This window comes from Pempheris klunzingeri, chromosome 20 (genome assembly GCF_042242105.1).
Source record: "Pempheris klunzingeri isolate RE-2024b chromosome 20, fPemKlu1.hap1, whole genome shotgun sequence".
In the NCBI taxonomy this organism is placed as follows: Eukaryota; Metazoa; Chordata; class Actinopteri; order Acropomatiformes; family Pempheridae; genus Pempheris; species Pempheris klunzingeri.
The window spans coordinates 12,132,627-12,153,311 of NC_092031.1; the positions used below are offsets into that span (position 1 = coordinate 12,132,627).

Genomic DNA, 20,685 nt, shown 5'->3' on the forward strand with positions numbered 1-20,685 from the left:
ATACAGAGACTGGAAGAGTCACAGAAAGGAGAGGAGTGGACGTCCTTTGGCCACATCCCAATTTTACGTTTACCCTCGTTTACCCTCCACTGTTGTTAGATTTTCTTTCAATAAATTGTTTAAGATGAAGAAATCACCATTGCATGCTTCTACTCAAATGCCCTACTTTCATGATATAATATCACTGTAGCATTAACTTTTTACATTTTCCATAAATTTCACCTGAAAGTCGAATATCCCTAACTTTTTGTGAACCCTGTATTAGATTTTCAACCAAATCTAAAAAAAAATGCGTACTGTAAAAAGCCCAGGACTGATTATTGTTTTAATCGTTTCAAAATGACCATAGTACTCAGCCATAATACTGTGGCTGACTGACACTTTTCTGAAACCATCACATGAACAAAGGGGTGCACAGTGATGAGTCAGAACTGAAATGAAAAGTGTGAGGAGATGGTAAGCACACCAACATACATGGGGATGTGAGTCATTACAACAGCATCTGTCCAAGAGCAGAATAATTGTACATGAATGTGTCTAGTGGTATACAGATACACTTAGCGCGCCTTATTAAGTCATAGTTTTAATAAACTGGAGAACAAGTTGTACTTCAACTAACCACTGAATTGTATGAGTTTGGCCTTATACCCTTCAAAATCAAAAAAATCACCAGAATTGTATATTTCTATGACATTTGTTCAGTATTTGCACACATTTATACTGTATTTGGAAGACATAGTTTTTTGTAACAAAGGTTATTACAACAAAGTAATTAGAATGATTAAGTTTGTTCTATGCAGCTGTAAAATTTCAATCCATGAATAGTTGATTCTATGGGGTGTATTTATGATACTAGCAAAGTCGGGTCGGACCTGCAGGTTTTGAATATTAATTGCTGTTCAAAATTGTTTTGCCAACCAACACTGTAACAGGCGTTAATGCAAACTTGATGAATTTTAAGGTTTGTATGTGGTATGACTCAAAAACACAAACACCTTGTTAAATATAAGTTTCATTTGTTAATCATTTTAGAGTTCAGGTCAAATTATCATGCAGACAGGGGCCAAGAATCATAAAATACAGTAAATTTGCATGAATGATGAATGAATTTGTTTTTGGAAATGAGCTCTTGTAATGCTCAATATCCAATACAAAAACTGATTATAGTTTTTATGGTTAAGGCTGATGTCCTGCAATATTTACTGATGAGCAAAACTGTCATAACTCATAATGGTTAACTTCCTCTTCTCCCCAGTGGAAAACTTTGGACAATGTTTTCTTTGACATAACAGCATTATATTGAGCTCTGCACCAAGATATGTGTCCCATAAACACTGTAATGACTTCATGTTCTGTTAAAAATGTGCGGGTGGTGTTTTCTTCTCGCAGTTCCTTATAGATCTCAACCACAAAGAAGCTATAAATATTACTGCCACCTGGGACAGTGCAAAGAAACCAAAAGCAAATCTACTGTTCTGTGAAATCAGCCAAACTGAACAGACCAGACAGTGATTTTAGCAAAGAAATCATTGAAATAATCATATTAGAATAGCAAAAAACATACACATCATCAAGATGCCTAGGTAGGCACAATCATTCAGCTGTTAGTGACAAACATGCCAAAGATACAAAGCAATTGCTACTAATAAATATGTAAAGCTGGCACACTTTGACCGTTAATAAGGAAGTAGCAGGCGGGCCAAAGGTCCCCGGTTATACAAGACCAAAAAGGAGAAGCAGCTTCTTACTTAGTCACTTGCCAATATGAGTGGGGGCCAGAAGTTACTGAAGGAGGACGTGGTTAAGAATTAAAAGTCAACACCGCTGGAATCAAGTTAACATTGGACTGCGTCATTCCAGGCACGAAGAAATTTTTTTGCTGACCTTAAGTGTTGTTGTTTTTGTCAACACACCAGAAGCAGTACTCAAAATAGAAACTTAGTTTGTCCTGAGACATCAAAAGAATTTGACAACTTCACAGTATGTGTGTAGCCTCATAAACCGTTACAATGATGAAGCCTTTATCTTTCAAAATTACCTCAGACCACTTGCTACTATGTGTCTGCCTGAGTCTTCTTTGGGTAAGTGTTTTTTTTTTGTACTTTTCCACTTTGACAATGATCAGATAGTGTACCTTTATTCAAAAGGTTACCCTTAACAAAAGGAAACGGTAGTGTCAAAACCACAGTGAAAGGTACAAAGGTTAGACGGTTGAATACATTGTCTGAAGTAACCGTATGTACAATATGACAAATATGAATATTCTTTCTCGGCAGCAGCAATGTATTCTCACTCACTTCCTCAGAAGAACAGAAGGCATGAATGAGGAAATAACTAATATAAAGCATAAAGGGACCTGTACGACCAACATTTCTAATTGTTTATTTTACTTTTGCAGATTTTTTAGAAGCACATTTTAGGTGTGGCGCTGGTTGTAGATTAAGAGGAAAAAAATGCAAAAATGTTTGCAGGCCACATTTTGCATTTCAAGATGTTTCCATAAGGTTCTTGCACAACATTATCATATTTTAATCTCAAAAATGCTGGATATGTCTTGTACCTGTAAGATAAAATAATATATATATATAAAAAACTAGAGTGGAACATCTCTGCACTAGTCTTTTTTTTCCAAGTCCCTGTTATGATGCTGTTCACAGTATGTAAGATACAATATTAGATTAAATTAGATTAAACTTTATTGTCATTGCACAGACTACGTGTACTGACACAATGAAATGCAATCTAGCATCCAGCCAGAAGTGCACAGAAAACAGTCAAGTGCAGAGTATGTACATAAGTGTAGTGGTAGTATATAAATAAAGGTATTGCAGTATGAACAGTTATAACAGTAAAACAGTGTGTAATGCAGTAGATGAATATGAACATGTGCAGCAGCAGCATCTCAGTAAATATAAGATATATAGTGCAGGTGCAAGTACAAGTGATGCTAATGGAAAGAAGTTATATACAGAGAGAATACAGCTGGAGGTATATATGGATAAGGTAAATACACTATGACCAAGAAGTGAACACAATAGACAGTGGTAAAGATATGAATAAACTATATGTTAGGTGAAGTACAGTATGACCAGTAGTGTTAAATATATGGGTATGTCAGCATATGTAGTGCAAATGTCATATAAATGAATACATATATAAATATAGATGCAAGATAATAGCAGCTCGGGACACTCAGAATAGAACAGAGTAGTTCCTTAAATTACTTTGTCACAGCAGCAGTACAGACAGACACCCCACAGACAACAAACAGCCACCACAAGACAACCAACACTTAAGGCACAAGGACAATAGTAAAAAAGGAAACAATATATGAAAATATAAAATATGCAAAATATGTACAATCTAAAATAGAATAATATAACATATTCTAGTATACAATATAAAAATAAAAAGAAATAGAAATATCTTGTGCAAATAAAATAAAAAGAAATATCTTGTGCAATGAACAATGTACTCCGAGATGGCATTGGACCTCTCTCAACCATGTAGATAGTCAGGTCAACCCTTTTTTTGTACAGGATGAAATTAGATTTTGATAATTGTTGGGATGAGGTTGTTCTCTCTATGCCCCAGTGTTTTCTGTTCCGTTTTTAGGGTGCCACTGACTCCAGCACATCAACACCATACACAACGCTGACAGCAACAGTGACAAATACAACAGAAGCAACCACTTCGCTGATGACCTCACTTCCAACAAAACGACGTAAGTATGAGTTGCTGTTCTTTGTCTGTGGTTGATGACATGTCTGCATTTCCTATTGTGGTTAAAGTCTCGCACTCAACTCTTCATTTCTTTTAAGAAACTATAAAGAGCACAACATTTTATCAGGGATATTCTATAATTCTTTTAAATAAAATTTTATGACAGTTCCTTGTATCTTTTTGCATCCTAGCTCCTCCTAATGCAGAAGAGTTCAAATCAGTTGGACGAATTGAGACCAGTATAACTCTGCAGTGGAAAAAAGTGGATGACATCCTCAACTATACACTTGTGTTCAATGAAAATGAGATAAACATCACTGCATCAGAAGACGATGAACAAGTGAAACACACAATCTCAGAGCTCACAAGTGGGACCAGATACCATTTAACTCTCTTCACTGTGTCTGAAGATGTCAGAAGTAGTGGAGTAAAGTACACTGCAGTCACTGGTAAGAGAATTTCCCTCTCATATAGCCATATGAAAAAGCCACACAGAGCTGTAGATGATTGAAAGAGATGTGAAAATATCTGATTTAAAGTGTCTGACATCGTACAATTTTAAAATCAAATTTTGTTAGAGTTTCTTCACCATGTACTTTTACTTCCTAGCTCCTCCTAATGCAGAAGGGTTCAAATCAGTTGCACAAAATGAGACCAGTATAACTCTGCAGTGGAAAAAAGTGGATGGTTTCCTCAACTATACACTTGTGTTCAATGAAACTGAGATGAACATCACTGCATCAGAAGACAATGAACAAGTGAAACACACAATCTCAGAGCTCACAAGTGGGACCAGATACCATTTAACTCTCTTCACTCTGTTTGAAAATATCAGAAGTAGTGGAGTAAAGTACACTGCAGTCACTGGTAAGAGAATTTCCCTCTCATATAGCCATATGAAAAAGCCACACAGAGCTGTAGATGATTGAAAGAGATGTAAAAGTATCTGATTTAAAGTGTCTGACATTGTGCAATTTTAAAATCAAATTTTGTTAGAGTTTCTTCACCATGTACTTTTACTTCCTAGCTCCTCCTAATGCAGAAGGGTTCAAATCAGTTGGACGAAATGAGACCAGTATAACTCTGCAGTGGAAAAAAGTGGATGGTTTCCTCAACTATACACTTGTGTTCAATGAAACTGAGATAAACATCACTGCATCAGAAGACGATGAACAAGTGAAACACACAATCTCAGAGCTCACAAGTGGGACCAGATACCATTTAACTCTCTTCACTGTGTCTGAAGATGTCAGAAGTAGTGGAGTAAAGTACACTGCAGTCACTGGTAAGAGAATTTCCCTCTCATATAGCCATATGAAAAAGCCACACAGAGCTGTAGATGATTGAAAGAGATGTAAAAGTATCAGATTTAAAGTGTCTGACATTGTGCAATTTTAAAATCAAATTTTGTTAGAGTTTCTTCACCATGTACTTTTACTTCCTAGCTCCTCGTAACGCAGAGGAGATAGAAACAGTTGCACAAAATGAGACCAGTATAACTCTGCAGTGGAAAAAAGTGGATGACATCCTCAACTATACACTTGTGGTCAGTGGAAATGAGATAAACATCACTGCATCAGAAGACAATGAACAAGTGAAACACACAATCTCAGAGCTCACAAGTGGGACCAGATACCATTTAACTCTCTTCACTCTGTTTGAAAATATCAGAAGTAGTGGAGTAAAGTACACTGCAGTCACTGGTAAGAGAATTTCCCTCTCATATAGCCATATGAAAAAGCCACACAGAGCTGTAGATGATTGAAAGAGATGTGAAAGTATCCGATTTAAAGTGTCTGACATCGTGCCATTTTAAATCAAATTTTGTTAGAGTTTCTTCACCATGTACTTTTACTTCCTAGCTCCTCCTAATGCAGAAGGGTTCAAATCAGTTGGACGAAATGAGACCAGTATAACTCTGCAGTGGAAAAAAGTGGATGGTTTCCTCAACTATACACTTGTGTTCAATGAAACTGAGATAAACATCACTGCATCAGAAGACGATGAACAAGTGAAACACACAATCTCAGAGCTCACAAGTGGGACCAGATACCATTTAACTCTCTTCACTGTGTCTGAAGATGTCAGAAGTAGTGGAGTAAAGTACACTGCAGTCACTGGTAAGAGAATTTCCCTCTCATATAGCCATATGAAAAAGCCACACAGAGCTGTAGATGATTGAAAGAGATGTAAAAGTATCTGATTTAAAGTGTCTGACATTGTGCAATTTAAAAAATTAAAATCAAATTTTGTTAGAGTTTCTTCACCATGTACTTTTACTTCCTAGCTCCTCGTAACACAGAGGAGATAGAAACAGTTGCACAAAATGAGACCAGTATAACTCTGCAGTGGAAAAAAGTGGATGACATCCTCAACTATACACTTGTGGTCAGTGGAAATGAGATAAACATCACTGCATCAGAAGACAATGAACAAGTGAAACACACAATCTCAGAGCTCACAAGTGGGACCAGATACCATTTAACTCTTTTCACTCTGTTTGAAAAAGTCAGAAGTAGTGGAGTAAAATACACTGCAGTCACTGGTAAGAGAATTTCCCTCTCATATAGCCATATGAAAAAGCCACACAGAGCTGTAGATGATTGAAAGAGATGTAAAAGTATCTGATTTAAAGTGTCTGACATCGTGCCATTTTAAATCACATTTTGTTAGAGTTTCTTCACCATGTACTTTTACTTCCTAGCTCCTCCTAATGCAGAAGGGTTCAAATCAGTTGCACAAAATGAGACCAGTATAACTCTGCAGTGGAAAAAAGTGGATGGTTTCCTCAACTATACACTTGTGTTCAATGAAACTGAGATAAACATCACTGCATCAGAAGACAATGAACAAGTGAAACACACAATCTCAGAGCTCACAAGTGGGACCAGATACCATTTAACTCTTTTCACTCTGTTTGAAAAAGTCAGAAGTAGTGGAGTAAAGTACACTGCAGTCACTGGTAAGAGAATTTCCCTCTCATATAGCCATATGAAAAAGCCACACAGAGCTGTAGATGATTGAAAGAGATGTAAAAATATCTGATTTAAAGTGTCTGACATTGTGCAATTTTAAAATCAAATTTTGTTAGAGTTTCTTCACCATGTACTTTTACTTCCTAGCTCCTCGTAACGCAGAGGAGATAGAAACAGTTGCACAAAATGAGACCAGTATAACTCTGCAGTGGAAAAAAGTGGATGACATTCTCAAGTATACACTTGTGGTCAGTGGAAATGAGATAAACATCACTGCATCAGAGGTGCTAGAAAACGTGACTGACACAATCTTGGGACTCACAAGTGGGACTAAATATGATTTCCGTCTCTTCACTCTGTTTGAAAATGTCAGAAGTAGTGGAGTAAAGTACACTGCAGTCACTGGTAAGAGAATTTCCCTCTCATATAGCCATATGAAAAAGCCACACAGAGCTGTAGATGATTGAAAGAGATGTAAAAGTATCCGATTTAAAGTGTCTGACATCGTACAATTTAAAAAATTAAAATCAAATTTTGTTAGAGTTTCTTCACCATGTACTTTTACTTCCTAGCTCCTCGTAACACAGAGGAGATAGAAACAGTTGCACAAAATGAGACCAGTATAACTCTGCAGTGGAAAAAAGTGGATGACATCCTCAACTATACACTTGTGGTCAGTGGAAATGAGATAAACATCACTGCATCAGAAGACAATGAACAAGTGAAACACACAATCTCAGAGCTCACAAGTGGGACCAGATACCATTTAACTCTTTTCACTCTGTTTGAAAAAGTCAGAAGTAGTGGAGTAAAGTACACTGCAGTCACTGGTAAGAGAATTTCCCTCTCATATAGCCATATGAAAAAGCCACACAGAGCTGTAGATGATTGAAAGAGATGTAAAAGTATCCGATTTAAAGTGTCTGACATTGTGCAATTTTAAAATCAAATTTTGTTAGAGTTTCTTCACCATGTACTTTTACTTCCTAGCTCCTCGTAACGCAGAGGAGATAGAAACAGTTGCACAAAATGAGACCAGTATAACTCTGCAGTGGAAAAAAGTGGATGACATTCTCAAGTATACACTTGTGGTCAGTGGAAATGAGATAAACATCACTGCATCAGAGGTGCTAGAAAACGTGACTGACACAATCTTGGGACTCACAAGTGGGACTAAATATGATTTCCGTCTCTTCACTCTGTTTGAAAATGTCAGAAGTAGTGGAGTAAAGTACACTGCAGTCACTGGTAAGAGAATTTCCCTCTCATATAGCCATATGAAAAAGCCACACAGAGCTGTAGATGATTGAAAGAGATGTAAAAGTATCCGATTTAAAGTGTCTGACATCGTACAATTTAAAAAATTAAAATCAAATTTTGTTAGAGTTTCTTCACCATGTACTTTTACTTCCTAGCTCCTCGTAACACAGAGGAGATAGAAACAGTTGCACAAAATGAGACCAGTATAACTCTGCAGTGGAAAAAAGTGGATGACATCCTCAACTATACACTTGTGGTCAGTGGAAATGAGATAAACATCACTGCATCAGAAGACAATGAACAAGTGAAACACACAATCTCAGAGCTCACAAGTGGGACCAGATACCATTTAACTCTTTTCACTCTGTTTGAAAAAGTCAGAAGTAGTGGAGTAAAGTACACTGCAGTCACTGGTAAGAGAATTTCCCTCTCATATAGCCATATGAAAAAGCCACACAGAGCTGTAGATGATTGAAAGAGATGTAAAAGTATCCGATTTAAAGTGTCTGACATTGTGCAATTTTAAAATCAAATTTTGTTAGAGTTTCTTCACCATGTACTTTTACTTCCTAGCTCCTCGTAACGCAGAGGAGATAGAAACAGTTGCACAAAATGAGACCAGTATAACTCTGCAGTGGAAAAAAGTGGATGACATTCTCAAGTATACACTTGTGGTCAGTGGAAATGAGATAAACATCACTGCATCAGAGGTGCTAGAAAACGTGACTGACACAATCTTGGGACTCACAAGTGGGACTAAATATGATTTCCGTCTCTTCACTCTGTTTGAAAATGTCAGAAGTAGTGGAGTAAAGTACACTGCAGTCACTGGTAAGAGAATTTCCCTCTCATATAGCCATATGAAAAAGCCACACAGAGCTGTAGATGATTGAAAGAGATGTAAAAGTATCCGATTTAAAGTGTCTGACATCGTACAATTTAAAAAATTAAAATCAAATTTTGTTAGAGTTTCTTCACCATGTACTTTTACTTCCTAGCTCCTCGTAACACAGAGGAGATAGAAACAGTTGCACAAAATGAGACCAGTATAACTCTGCAGTGGAAAAAAGTGGATGACATCCTCAACTATACACTTGTGGTCAGTGGAAATGAGATAAACATCACTGCATCAGAAGACAATGAACAAGTGAAACACACAATCTCAGAGCTCACAAGTGGGACCAGATACCATTTAACTCTTTTCACTCTGTTTGAAAAAGTCAGAAGTAGTGGAGTAAAGTACACTGCAGTCACTGGTAAGAGAATTTCCCTCTCATATAGCCATATGAAAAAGCCACACAGAGCTGTAGATGATTGAAAGAGATGTAAAAGTATCCGATTTAAAGTGTCTGACATTGTGCAATTTTAAAATCAAATTTTGTTAGAGTTTCTTCACCATGTACTTTTACTTCCTAGCTCCTCGTAACGCAGAGGAGATAGAAACAGTTGCACAAAATGAGACCAGTATAACTCTGCAGTGGAAAAAAGTGGATGACATTCTCAAGTATACACTTGTGGTCAGTGGAAATGAGATAAACATCACTGCATCAGAGGTGCTAGAAAACGTGACTGACACAATCTTGGGACTCACAAGTGGGACTAAATATGATTTCCGTCTCTTCACTCTGTTTGAAAATGTCAGAAGTAGTGGAGTAAAGTACACTGCAGTCACTGGTAAGAGAATTTCCCTCTCATATAGCCATATGAAAAAGCCACACAGAGCTGTAGATGATTGAAAGAGATGTAAAAGTATCCGATTTAAAGTGTCTGACATCGTACAATTTAAAAAATTAAAATCAAATTTTGTTAGAGTTTCTTCACCATGTACTTTTACTTCCTAGCTCCTCGTAACACAGAGGAGATAGAAACAGTTGCACAAAATGAGACCAGTATAACTCTGCAGTGGAAAAAAGTGGATGACATCCTCAACTATACACTTGTGGTCAGTGGAAATGAGATAAACATCACTGCATCAGAAGACAATGAACAAGTGAAACACACAATCTCAGAGCTCACAAGTGGGACCAGATACCATTTAACTCTTTTCACTCTGTTTGAAAATGTCAGAAGTAGTGGAGTAAAGTACACTGCAGTCACTGGTAAGAGAATTTCCCTCTCATATAGCCATATGAAAAAGCCACACAGAGCTGTAGATGATTGAAAGAGATGTAAAAGTATCCGATTTAAAGTGTCTGACATCGTGCAATTTAAAAAATTAAAATCAAATTTTGTTAGAGTTTCTTCACCATGTACTTTTACTTCCTAGCTCCTCCTAATGCAGAGGAGATAGAAACAGTTGCACAAAATGAGACCAGTATAACTCTGCAGTGGAAAAAAGTGGATGACATCCTCAAGTATACACTTGTGGTCAGTGGAAATGAGATAAACATCACTGCATCCAAGGCGCCAGAAAATGTGACTTACACAATCTTGGGACTCACAAGTGGGACTAAATATGATTTCCATCTCTTCACTCTGTTTGAAAATGTCAGAAGCAGTGGAGTAAAATACACTGCAGTCACTGGTAAGATGTTTTCCTCTTGATATAGGCCTACAACAGGAGCCAGACCAGAGCTCTGTAACAATATCTAGTTTAAAGTTTCTGAGTAACAGAGGGGTGTTACTCTCTTAGTATTTTTGACTGCGACTGGAAACATAATGGAATTGAATGCAACATGATTATTGGAAAAACATCTCAAAACACAAGATTTACTCAGACAAATCCTGCCATTTTTTGAAAAACAAAATTTGTGACAGACCCATCTTTGTGTTTCTTTTATTTCCTAGCTCCTCGTAACACAGAGGAAATGGAAACAGTTGCACAAAATGAGACCAGTATAACTCTGCAGTGGAAAAAAGTGGATGACATCCTCAAGTATACACTTGTGGTCAGTGGAAATGAGATAAACATCACTGCATCCAAGGCGCCAGAAAATGTGACTTACACAATCTTGGGACTCACAAGTGGGACTAAATATGATTTCCATCTCTTCACTCTGTTTGAAAATGTCAGAAGCAGTGGAGTAAAATACACTGCAGTCACTGGTAAGATGTTTTCCTCTTGATATAGGCCTACAACAGGAGCCAGACCAGAGCTCTGTAACAATATCTAGTTTAAAGTTTCTGAGTAACAGAGGGGTGTTACTCTCTTAGTATTTTTGACTGTGACTGGAAACATAATGGAATTGAATGCAACATGATTATTGGAAAAATATCTCAAAACACAAGATTTACTCAGACAAATCCTGCCATTTTTTGAAAAACAAAATTTGTGACAGACCCATCTTTGTGTTTCTTTTATTTCCTAGCTCCTCGTAACACAGAGGAAATGGAAACAGTTGCACAAAATGAGACCAGTATAACTCTGCAGTGGAAAAAAGTGAATGACATCCTCAAGTATACACTTGTGGTCAGTGGAAATGAGATAAACATCACTGCATCCAAGGCGCCAGAAAATGTGACTTACACAATCTTGGGACTCACAAGTGGGACTAAATATGATTTCCGTCTCTTCACTCTGTTTGAAAATGTCAGAAGCAGTGGAGTAAAATACACTGCAGTCACTGGTAAGATGTTTTCCTCTTGATATAGGCCATATTTTGAAAATCAAATTTTGTGACAGTTCCTTCATTGTATTTCTGTACATCCTAGCTCCTTGTGACTCAGAAGAGATAGAACGTTTTGGACAAAATAAGACCAGTAACATGAAAAATGTTAAGACTATGACTGTGTTGACAAACTGGAAACAGTATCATTTTAATGTGGAACAAGGTTGCATGTAGTTCAGTAGCTCAACCTATACCCTACGAATTTTAATGGCAATCCCAATAAGGAATGCATTGTATAAAGAAACAATAATTACTCCAAGGTCCCTTTGAGGTTGCTCTCAAAATCATTCAACCCTCATTGCAAATTAGGTGTATTGACAAAATTTACAAAGTTTCAGCTGTGTTCAATGAACAACTCAAACAAGAACAATTGGAAGAGCTCAACGCAATTAATATTACAGGTGGTCCATGAGGAATGGGCTATGGTTCCTCAGGAATACTGTCAGAACCTAGTGTCTGGCTATGCATCATGTTTGCAGAAGGTCATAACCGCAAAAGAGTGCTCTACTGAGTATTAAGATGCTTGTCAAGAAGAGGTTGAATAATTTTGAAACTGCAGTCGTCATTAAAAGTGGTATTTTATGTTGAACGCGGAGAAACCATCTGTAATATTAGTTGTGTATTACTATTCAAATTGTAATTGTATGACTTGTTCATTGAACACAACTGAAACTTTGTAAATGTTACCAATACACTTAATTTGTAATTGCACTTGGAGTGCAACTGCAGCTTTCTGCATGGGCAAAATATAATGTCACTCTCATCACTCTGTTTGAAAAAGTCAATCTGGATTAAAATTTAACACTATAACTGGTACATGATATTGTAGTATACACTTGAAGCCAGTATTTTGCTTTTGATATTCAAATCATACACAAATTGATGTATTTAATAGTCCCACCCATGGAACTTCCAACAAACATAGAGTTTAGGGGACTAATTTCTATTTACATACCTTTTCATAATTGACCTTTTCATCTGTTGCACAAGAGTTTGCAACAGATAAATCAGACCTTAGTAATACTGAGGCAATAAAACAATGGTAAATCAATGCTAAAAACTAGAAGGCCTAATTAGACTGTCTCTACAATATGTCATAATATATGGAATATTACTCACACATCATCTTCAAGTCAGATTAAATGTTTTGAAATACATACAGTATTTTTAAATCTCGAAAAGGGTTTATTGTAAGTTTCTTATCAGATTTGAAATTCATTCTCATATTTCTTCACTTTGATAAAAAAAAAGGTATGTGTGTGTGATTTAAGGTGCAAATCCTTCATTTGGTGATGAGTTTGGGTTTTTTTTGTTCATCAGTTCCCCCAATGGTGACTTTGGTCAATGTGACTGAACGCTTTGTGACCAGCATAACCCTGGCGTGGAATGTGGATGTGTCTAAAAACTGGAAGTACCTTCTGCGAATGAATGGGGAAAGTGTTATTCACCCAGACATTTCCACAAATGTTGTGTCATATTCATTCACATCTCTCAAGCCTGGAACAGAGTATCGATTCAGCGTTATCACCATTTTTTCTGGACTCAACAGCACCGTTTATGAAGACTTCACAGTAACAGGTATGTCCAGGCCTTCTCTCTGACAAACTCCTGTTTCTGTAAAACTTGAGTTAGATTTTCTGATTGAATTATGTGCTAATCTTAACAAATAAACGGTTCTTGTAATTATTTTCTCTTTCATTTCAGCCATAGACTGTGCCAGTGCAAGCTGGCATGTAACTAACTCATCAATCCAAGGAATGATTGAAGGCTTGTTCACGTATGCAACAGCCAATAATACATCACAATCTCTTGTCACCCCTGGAGGTAGCAATGTGTCATTTACTGGCCTTTGCCCTGGCGAAACCTATGAGGTGTCTCTTGTTTATGAAAAAGATCTCAAACGCTTCAACCAGTGTAGCCACAACCTGACAATCGGTAAGTACACATCTGATCTTCATAAACTGAATATTTGGCTTTATTTCCAACGGAATTATGGACGGAAGGTGTCCTGTGGATTCATGTAGGCCTTTTTTGATGTTCTTAAAGCCAAACAATTAATCCGAAGGTGAAACTCAAGACCATGCTGCAGCAAGATGTTTTATTCACATATGTATGACAGTGCTACTTGAAATGGTTCTATATGATTGTATGGGCTGAGTGGCGTCTATGAAGTGCAATTTTTTTCCGACCAACCATCAAAATTACAAAATATTAAATGTACTCAAAATATAAAACCAAAATAAGCAACAATTTCTCACTTTGGTAAAGCTGGAGTCATTTTAGCATTTTTGTTACTGAGCCGCAATTATCATTACAGTTTTTTACATTTTTTTCAATCTTTTGTATGAATGATTGTTTTAACACAGCACATCATCTTTTATTAGTGTGTTATGTTGGTCTTTTTCTATTTGATGGAAAAAGACATAATTTTTTGCAGTGGACTGTAGATTTTAAAATTATAGGTAATTTTATATTATTTAGCTCCCAAATTATAAATAAATATTCACAAATGATATAGTTACACTGTGGAATGTGTTGTTGTTTGTGATTGTTCTTTAAAGGCATCTTTCCACTTGTTTTACTCAGTTCCTCCAAATTTAAAAGCTGACTGTGAGTACTGGGCAGCTGGCTATTCGATCTTTATTGTCTGGAATAAACCGCATGGTGTGTGGACTGCAGTGGAAGTGAACGTGACTGGGAAAACTTACAAAGTGGATGGATTTGGGGAACAGAATATCAAAATAGCTGGATTCCTACCTGCCAAAACATATAAGGTGTCTATAGCTTCACTGTCCGGGGATGTAAGGAGTCATGAACCATATGTTTTTCCATGTCGTACCGATCCAAGGGGTGAGTACAATTGCTTTATAGAAATACCACTTTGAGTGTGTTTCTTGATGTAAATGTTTTTCAATATATTATCACTTTTTAATGTTTGCATCAGTTATGTGACTAGTCAGTTGTTTGGTTTTGGCTCTTTGAATGTCACATGTTTCCTTATATACAAAATTCATCCTAATGGGAAAATAAAGACTTGTGAGTGTGATTGTATTGCAAATGGGAACTACTACAAATCCTTTAATCCAGATTTGACTCCCTGTAGGAGTCATTGCAGGGTCAGTACTTGCTGTGCTGCTTTTTGGAGTCCTGGTCTTGGTGGCTGTCTTCATTTTGTTGAAAAGACCAGATATTATAAGGTTGGTGCTCAGTTAGATTATCTCCCTTAAATGTACTCAATCAGACTCGGCCAGTGAACCTCTTTGCTTCTTTTCCACTGCAGAAAAAAGCCATTCATTGGTGGTTCCAAATTATCTAATAAAAAGTGCAAGTAAGTACTGTATGTTTCATCATCGCTTCATAACGTGAACACCACCGTCAGTCCCTTACACTGTTGAGGTAATTAGTAGGGCAACCACATATAATGTGGTGAGATATTAAAGATCTAATGTAATACTTATGTACATCAATTATCATACATATACAATGTGACATGACATGTTGTTTTCCCAGAGCTATTTCTGTGGCAAAGTTTCCAGACCATTTCTACCAATTAAGTGTGGACGAGAACAGAGGTTTCAGCCAGGAATATGAGGTGGATATAAAAGCAAACTGCATTTTGTCCTTCCTATTTTGTGTCTCCCTATTTTTGTACTCGACTGTAAAAATGTACCTTTGTTTTCCGTTGACCCTTGTCTGAGTCTCGTGCAATGTCATCTGCCAACTGTCATGCAGGGCCTCATTCCTGTTGGCACGGAGCAGACACGAAAGGAGGCTCTTCTACCTGAGAACAAACCCAGAAATCGTTTCAACAACGTCCTGCCATGTAAGCCTGCTCTCTGACTGCTGGACCTCGCTCTCGTGGGCAATACGGGCTTGTGAAATAGTCCCGATTTAGATACTCTTGTTGTGTATTAAAGTTAAACCAGCTTGTGTTCTCTCATCCTAGATGACTGGTGTCGGGTGAAGCTAACTACACCAGATCCCAACGTGACCCCCGATTACATTAATGCCAGTTACATGCCGGTGGGTATTACTTTATAACTGATTACTAATTATCTAGTAAAGCTCTTTCTGTAATTATTGCTCATCATACAGTGACCTTGCAAAAATCTTGTCTCAAACTGGCAAAAAAATCATTTAGTAAGAAAGGACAGAAGTAAATGGCTCCTAAAACACTTCAAGCTATTCATGCTGACTAATTTCACGAGCATAAAACTGTATTTTATTTCATACTGCACAATGCAGGACATCTTAATAAAAGGAAATAATTTCCTTCGGGATTAATAAAGTTGATCTTATCTTGACAACTGCTTCTCAGGGCTACAACAGCAACAGGGAGTATATTGCCACTCAGGGTCCGCTGCCCGTCACAGTAAATGATTTCTGGAGGATGATCTGGGAACAAAGAGTGAGAGGCATCGTCATGGTAACCAACTGCACTGAGGGAGGACGGGTGAGTCCTCAGGAAGATTTGACAATCTTTTATTGACGAATTTTAAAGGAAGTGCAAACTTGAAATTTTGTGAGCTGCTGTAAATCATTTACTTTCATAGTTGATGTGTTTTCTTTGGTCCATTGCTCAGGAATTTAAACTAGATTTATGTGTGTTTCCTTCTTCTAGACTAAGTGTGAACGATACTGGCCTGCAGACAGAAAACCTTGCTTTTATGGAGAGCTGTGTGTCACCATCAGATCTGAACAGCATGAGCCAAACTGGACACTAAGGGAATTTAGGATGAAAAATGTACGAATCGTCTCTAAATTTCATGATGTGGTGAAATAAGTTGCATATTAATACATCTTCAATTTTTTTTAAATTTTGACACATTTGCTTTTAACGATAGTGACGCTCAACTTCTCCAAGTATCGTTGCCAACAACTGAACTGGTTCAAGACATAGACCTGCAGTATTTGATTGTCTCTATGTGAATCTTCTTCACAGAGGAACACCTCAGAGGAGCGCAGAGTGAAACATTTTCATTTCACGGCTTGGCCTGACCATGGAGTCCCACAGGGCACAGAGGTCCTGATCCAGTTCAGAAGACTGGTGAGACAGCACATAAACAGCGAAGGGGCTGGAGCATCAACTGTGGTTCACTGCAGGTACGGAATGACCTGGAGCCTGGAGTGTAGGCTTTACCATTTGTCAGGCACTTCTATATGAAAACCACTTTATGGTAACATAAAATTGGATTAAAGCCCACTTATTTAAGTATCCTATAATATATATGGACATACATTTAACATGAAACACCAGATTTTAAACCTTTGAAACCATCAGGGCTAACTGACGACGGCCATCATACCTGGACTCAGACTGCTCACCTTTTGCTCTGTATCTCTCTCACAGTGCTGGAGTGGGGAGGACAGGCACGATCATTGCTCTGGATGTGCTGCTTCAGCAGCTGGAGAGAGAAGGGGCAGTGGACATCAACGGATTTGTGCACAAGATGAGACTGAGTCGACCGTACATGGTGCAGACAGAGGTAAAGCTGATCAAATTATTTAGCTACGGGCTGAGCTGCTATTTCCTCAGTTAGGCACCAAATGAAGTTTGGGATTCTTTTGATTTTTAGACCCAGCCGGTGATACAATACAAGCACTGGTTCTATAGCATATGTACGCTATGCTTAGATTTCCACTGTCTCATTTAAATTTCTCTGGTCTGCCTGAATTTTTACCAAACAAAGACGCATTTAAACAGATCCTGTCATTACTATTATTTATGGCACATATATTTGCCTCAGGGTTCCAGGAATCTTTCAAAATGATTTCACTCACATTCTGACATACAGTATGCTCAGTGCACCTTTGTGTTCTTTGTGGCAATGATTGATAACAAATCCAAGCGGGCTGGCCAACATTATTAGGAAACTCTGAGGCTCGTAAACATCTCCAGTATGCAGGGTTAATCCCTTTCTGTATTAGTACTGTGTACAAGGAAATATCAGCCAGAATGCAGTGTGTACATAAGAACCCTGAACCTAATTCTGCTTTTCAAATGACCACCAACTTTGCTTTTTTTCCAGTCCCAGTATGTGTTTCTGCACCAATGCATCATGGACTCTCTGCAGTCAAACGGGACTGAAGAGAACATTTATGAGAATGCAGATATGATTTATGTCAACGCCACTGCACTCAGAGAGCTCAGTTAAACTAAACATGATTGTCTTTTACACACTTATTGAAAAACAAATTCAAACGCCTACATGCTACATTTTCTTATAAACTGTAAATAAAAAGAACAAAACATTTAACTCATATATTTACTATATATCCATAGCACACTTCAGATTTTATTTAAATGTAAAGTTTTTGTTTCTCATCTGTAAAATGTTAATTATTATTATTAGTACTAATTATTACTATTGTTATTAGTATCATTAACATGTGAGAGAATACCACGTTAGATGACCAAAGAATGTTTAATGCTTCAAAACAATAAACATGAGTAGAAAAAAATTATTTTGTACAAGAAATAAAATATTTTTTTATTAAGAAAAAAATACCTGAATGTGTTTTTATAAAAGAGATGACCCCCTACGCCCCCACCCAATGCCGTCATATTTACATGCTGGTGTCACACTGACACAGAGCAGCAACTTGCATATAAATCAGTGCATTATAAGCTGGGTTTTGCTTCCACTGTTAATGTGCCAGTTTGTCAATGATCCTCTTTGCTTCCCAGAGCAACACACAACACACCCACTCTGCTCACACATCCTCCTCTGTGACGCCTTCACTCGGTGGGTCCTGGCTACTGGAGACAACAGAGAAGCAACCGTCAATGAGTTCCTGTCTGGCTTTTAGGGCCTCAGAGTTGATCTCTGCTGGCATTGACTGCTGCTTGCCTGGATGCAGGGGCTCAATTTTACCAGCTACAGGTGGCGGAGGGACGGAGAACTTCTTAGCAATGTTGTGCAGGACGCTGCACGCCTTGATGATGTTCGACTTTTTGTCCAAAGAGCCCTCTTGTGCAAAGCCAAGCTGCATGAGACACCTGAAACGCCTCTTTAAGGAGCCGAGCGTTGTCCGCATGACGTTGTGGATCTTTGTGTGGGCCTCGTTGAAGTGAGTCTCTTTGTCATTTGCAGGTTTGGACACAGGAGTCAAGACGTGTTTGCTTAAGTGGTAGCCTTTCCCACCTTTGACAAAAACACAAGGGAAAAAAACACAGGGAAATGGAATCAATACAGCAGGGAAACAAGACCATTTAAATCCTCAAGATTGTAATGCAATTCGCTTTGATAATGCAGATGCAAATATGAAAAACAAAATGCTGGTGAGAGTATTAGTGTTGTATGACGCAGTGTGACTCCCAGAATGACTGACTTGGAAGCAGCAGTTTGACTAAACAATTTTAACTTAAGATTTTGACCACATTTCTGGGTCTTCCTCAGCAAATGGAGTTTGCTCAGATGTCATGGTGATTCCATGGCAACAGAGCTGGAGACAACTGTCAAGGTGATTCCATGGTAACTGAGCAGACTCAGTGTGCGGAGGAGGACTTTTACATACGACTGAAAGTCCTGGAAAAGCTAGAAAGTGAACCTTGAGTAATATGATTATGAATTATTAGAAATATTATCATTTTAGACAAATACACTCTTCATAAAGCCGTATGGTACCAACCAAAATTCTTTTGTGATGAGATGCTTTTTTTCTACCGTGTTTATAACATTTAGAAACAGGTAAAGTATTAGGTCGTTTGTGTGTGTCTGTGTGTGTCACTTCACACAATATGAATTAAGTTTTGACATCCAAACAGGAGGTGACCATTCTTCTTTATGCATATGATTAAATAGGTCTCACCTGATATACACTACTGTCTTAGTGTACATCACTATATCTTACCAATGATCCAATACGGTCCGTGCAGGTCCTCCTCCATTTCCCTCCCTTTGAATGAGGATTCCCACATCTCCTGCTCAAACGTGCTGCCCACGCAGCATTTCTCAACACTCAGTATGTTGCCGTCGCAGTCGCATATGATCTGGATCACCACCGACGTGTAACCCAGGGTGTTGACAAAGGACCTGAAGGCGTCCCTCTCGTAGGGAGAAGCTCTGATCTTGAAGTGAGCCGGAGCCAGGACGCCCAGCACGTTGGGGATCCCGCAGAATTTCTCTATCTTGTGGGCGACACTGACTTTGGCTTCCCGGAATAGTGGGAAGGAGATGAACTGATCTGACATCCCCGCGATGACCCCGGAGACCATGCTGATGATGGCGGGGTAGTCCAGGTAGTAGGTCAGGCTCAGCCCGGCTCTCTGCAGGATGGCGGCGGAGGACACCCCGTGTGCGTAATAGTTGAGGGCCAGCATGACCATGGCGTCCACGGACAGCTCGGGATTCTTCGGGGCGGCTTTCTTCATCCGGATGCGGACGGCGTCTACGATGAAAGCGATGCAGGGTCTGCTGAGGTGGAAAACCTGGAACAAAGTCTCATCGTCGAACTCGTCAAAACAGCTGGGAGCCTCGCTGTCCGCTCCGCCATGTCCGAGCAGCTCCTCCTGCACCGCCAGCCACACCGGCAGGGCGAAGGCCATCTGTTCCCTGCACTTAGATTAAACACAACAAAGACTGCTGGGTGAATGAGGGAACAATAACAGCAACTTAGACTGCAGTCTGTGGTCAACAATCATGGAGCCACAGGCTTTTTCTCTTGTACCCAGTTGGTAAAGTTGTTCTCTATCGCCACCCAGTGGGCAGGAATACCAACCACGAGATAATAAATAAGCACATAGAAAATAATTCCTTTAACAACGTGTTTATGAATTAAACAAAGTAATTTCAGTAGAAGCTACTTTGGGAGACTATAATTCATAATGCAAATAAGCCAAAATCCCACTGCTGGAGACAGGTTTAATATAATTTAATTTAATAATTCAAACATGTTTTTTGGCATGAATGCCTCAACAGATTGTGATGCCACATGTTGATTTTCATCAATGCCTTTTCTTCTTCTTCTTCTTCCACCTCCCGTGTATTGTTAAGGCTTTATCCTATTGTCCCACTGATCTTTCCCACTTAATTCAAAAAAATATTATAACAGCAGCTCCCTCCTGACTAGTGGTTTGTTAATCAAAAGCTATGAAGAAGTGCTGAATTCCCCTCTCT

At 38.3% G+C, this 20,685-nt stretch overlaps 2 protein-coding genes across 2 annotated transcripts; one reads left to right on the top strand and one right to left on the bottom strand.

Moving 5' to 3' along the window:
* The first annotated feature begins 1,773 nt into the window (after nt 1-1,773).
* On the top strand, nt 1,774-18,043 carry LOC139219411 (receptor-type tyrosine-protein phosphatase eta-like). Its single transcript, XM_070851241.1, has 32 exons — nt 1,774-2,081; nt 3,616-3,724; nt 3,915-4,172; nt 4,333-4,590; nt 4,751-5,008; nt 5,169-5,426; nt 5,586-5,843; nt 6,011-6,268; nt 6,428-6,685; nt 6,846-7,103; nt 7,271-7,528; nt 7,689-7,946; nt 8,114-8,371; nt 8,532-8,789; nt 8,957-9,214; nt 9,375-9,632; nt 9,800-10,057; nt 10,746-11,003; nt 11,267-11,524; nt 12,887-13,144; nt 13,271-13,501; nt 14,153-14,416; nt 14,670-14,763; nt 14,847-14,894; nt 15,077-15,158; nt 15,299-15,389; nt 15,513-15,589; nt 15,885-16,019; nt 16,188-16,310; nt 16,509-16,669; nt 16,917-17,052; nt 17,596-18,043. Exons 1-32 carry the CDS (start codon nt 2,010-2,012, stop codon nt 17,719-17,721), a joined length of 6,393 nt encoding a protein of 2,130 aa, XP_070707342.1. The 5' UTR covers nt 1,774-2,009; the 3' UTR covers nt 17,722-18,043.
* On the bottom strand, nt 17,985-20,301 carry LOC139219412 (putative nuclease HARBI1). Its single transcript, XM_070851242.1, has 2 exons — nt 19,421-20,301; nt 17,985-18,711 (listed from the first exon to the last, which is right to left on the bottom strand). Exons 1-2 carry the CDS (start codon nt 20,112-20,114, stop codon nt 18,281-18,283), a joined length of 1,125 nt encoding a protein of 374 aa, XP_070707343.1. The 5' UTR covers nt 20,115-20,301; the 3' UTR covers nt 17,985-18,280.
* Nucleotides 20,302-20,685: the final 384 nt, after the last annotated feature.

What these genes read in the sequence shown, in the direction of transcription:
- LOC139219412 (XM_070851242.1), bottom strand. Translation starts at nt 20,114, where the DNA reads ATGGCCTTCGCCCTGCCGGTGTGGCTGGCGGTGCAGGAGGAGCTGCTC. An exon ending in CGGACCGTATTGGATCATTG is followed by an intron (nt 18,712 to 19,420) that starts GTAAGATATAGT and finishes TTTTTGTCAAAG; the next exon opens with GTGGGAAAGGCTACCACTTA.
- LOC139219411 (XM_070851241.1), top strand. Translation starts at nt 2,010, where the DNA reads ATGATGAAGCCTTTATCTTTCAAAATTACCTCAGACCACTTGCTACTA. An exon ending in AAAGTACACTGCAGTCACTG is followed by an intron (nt 8,372 to 8,531) that starts GTAAGAGAATTT and finishes TTTACTTCCTAG; the next exon opens with CTCCTCGTAACGCAGAGGAG. An exon ending in AAAATACACTGCAGTCACTG is followed by an intron (nt 11,525 to 12,886) that starts GTAAGATGTTTT and finishes TTTGTTCATCAG; the next exon opens with TTCCCCCAATGGTGACTTTG.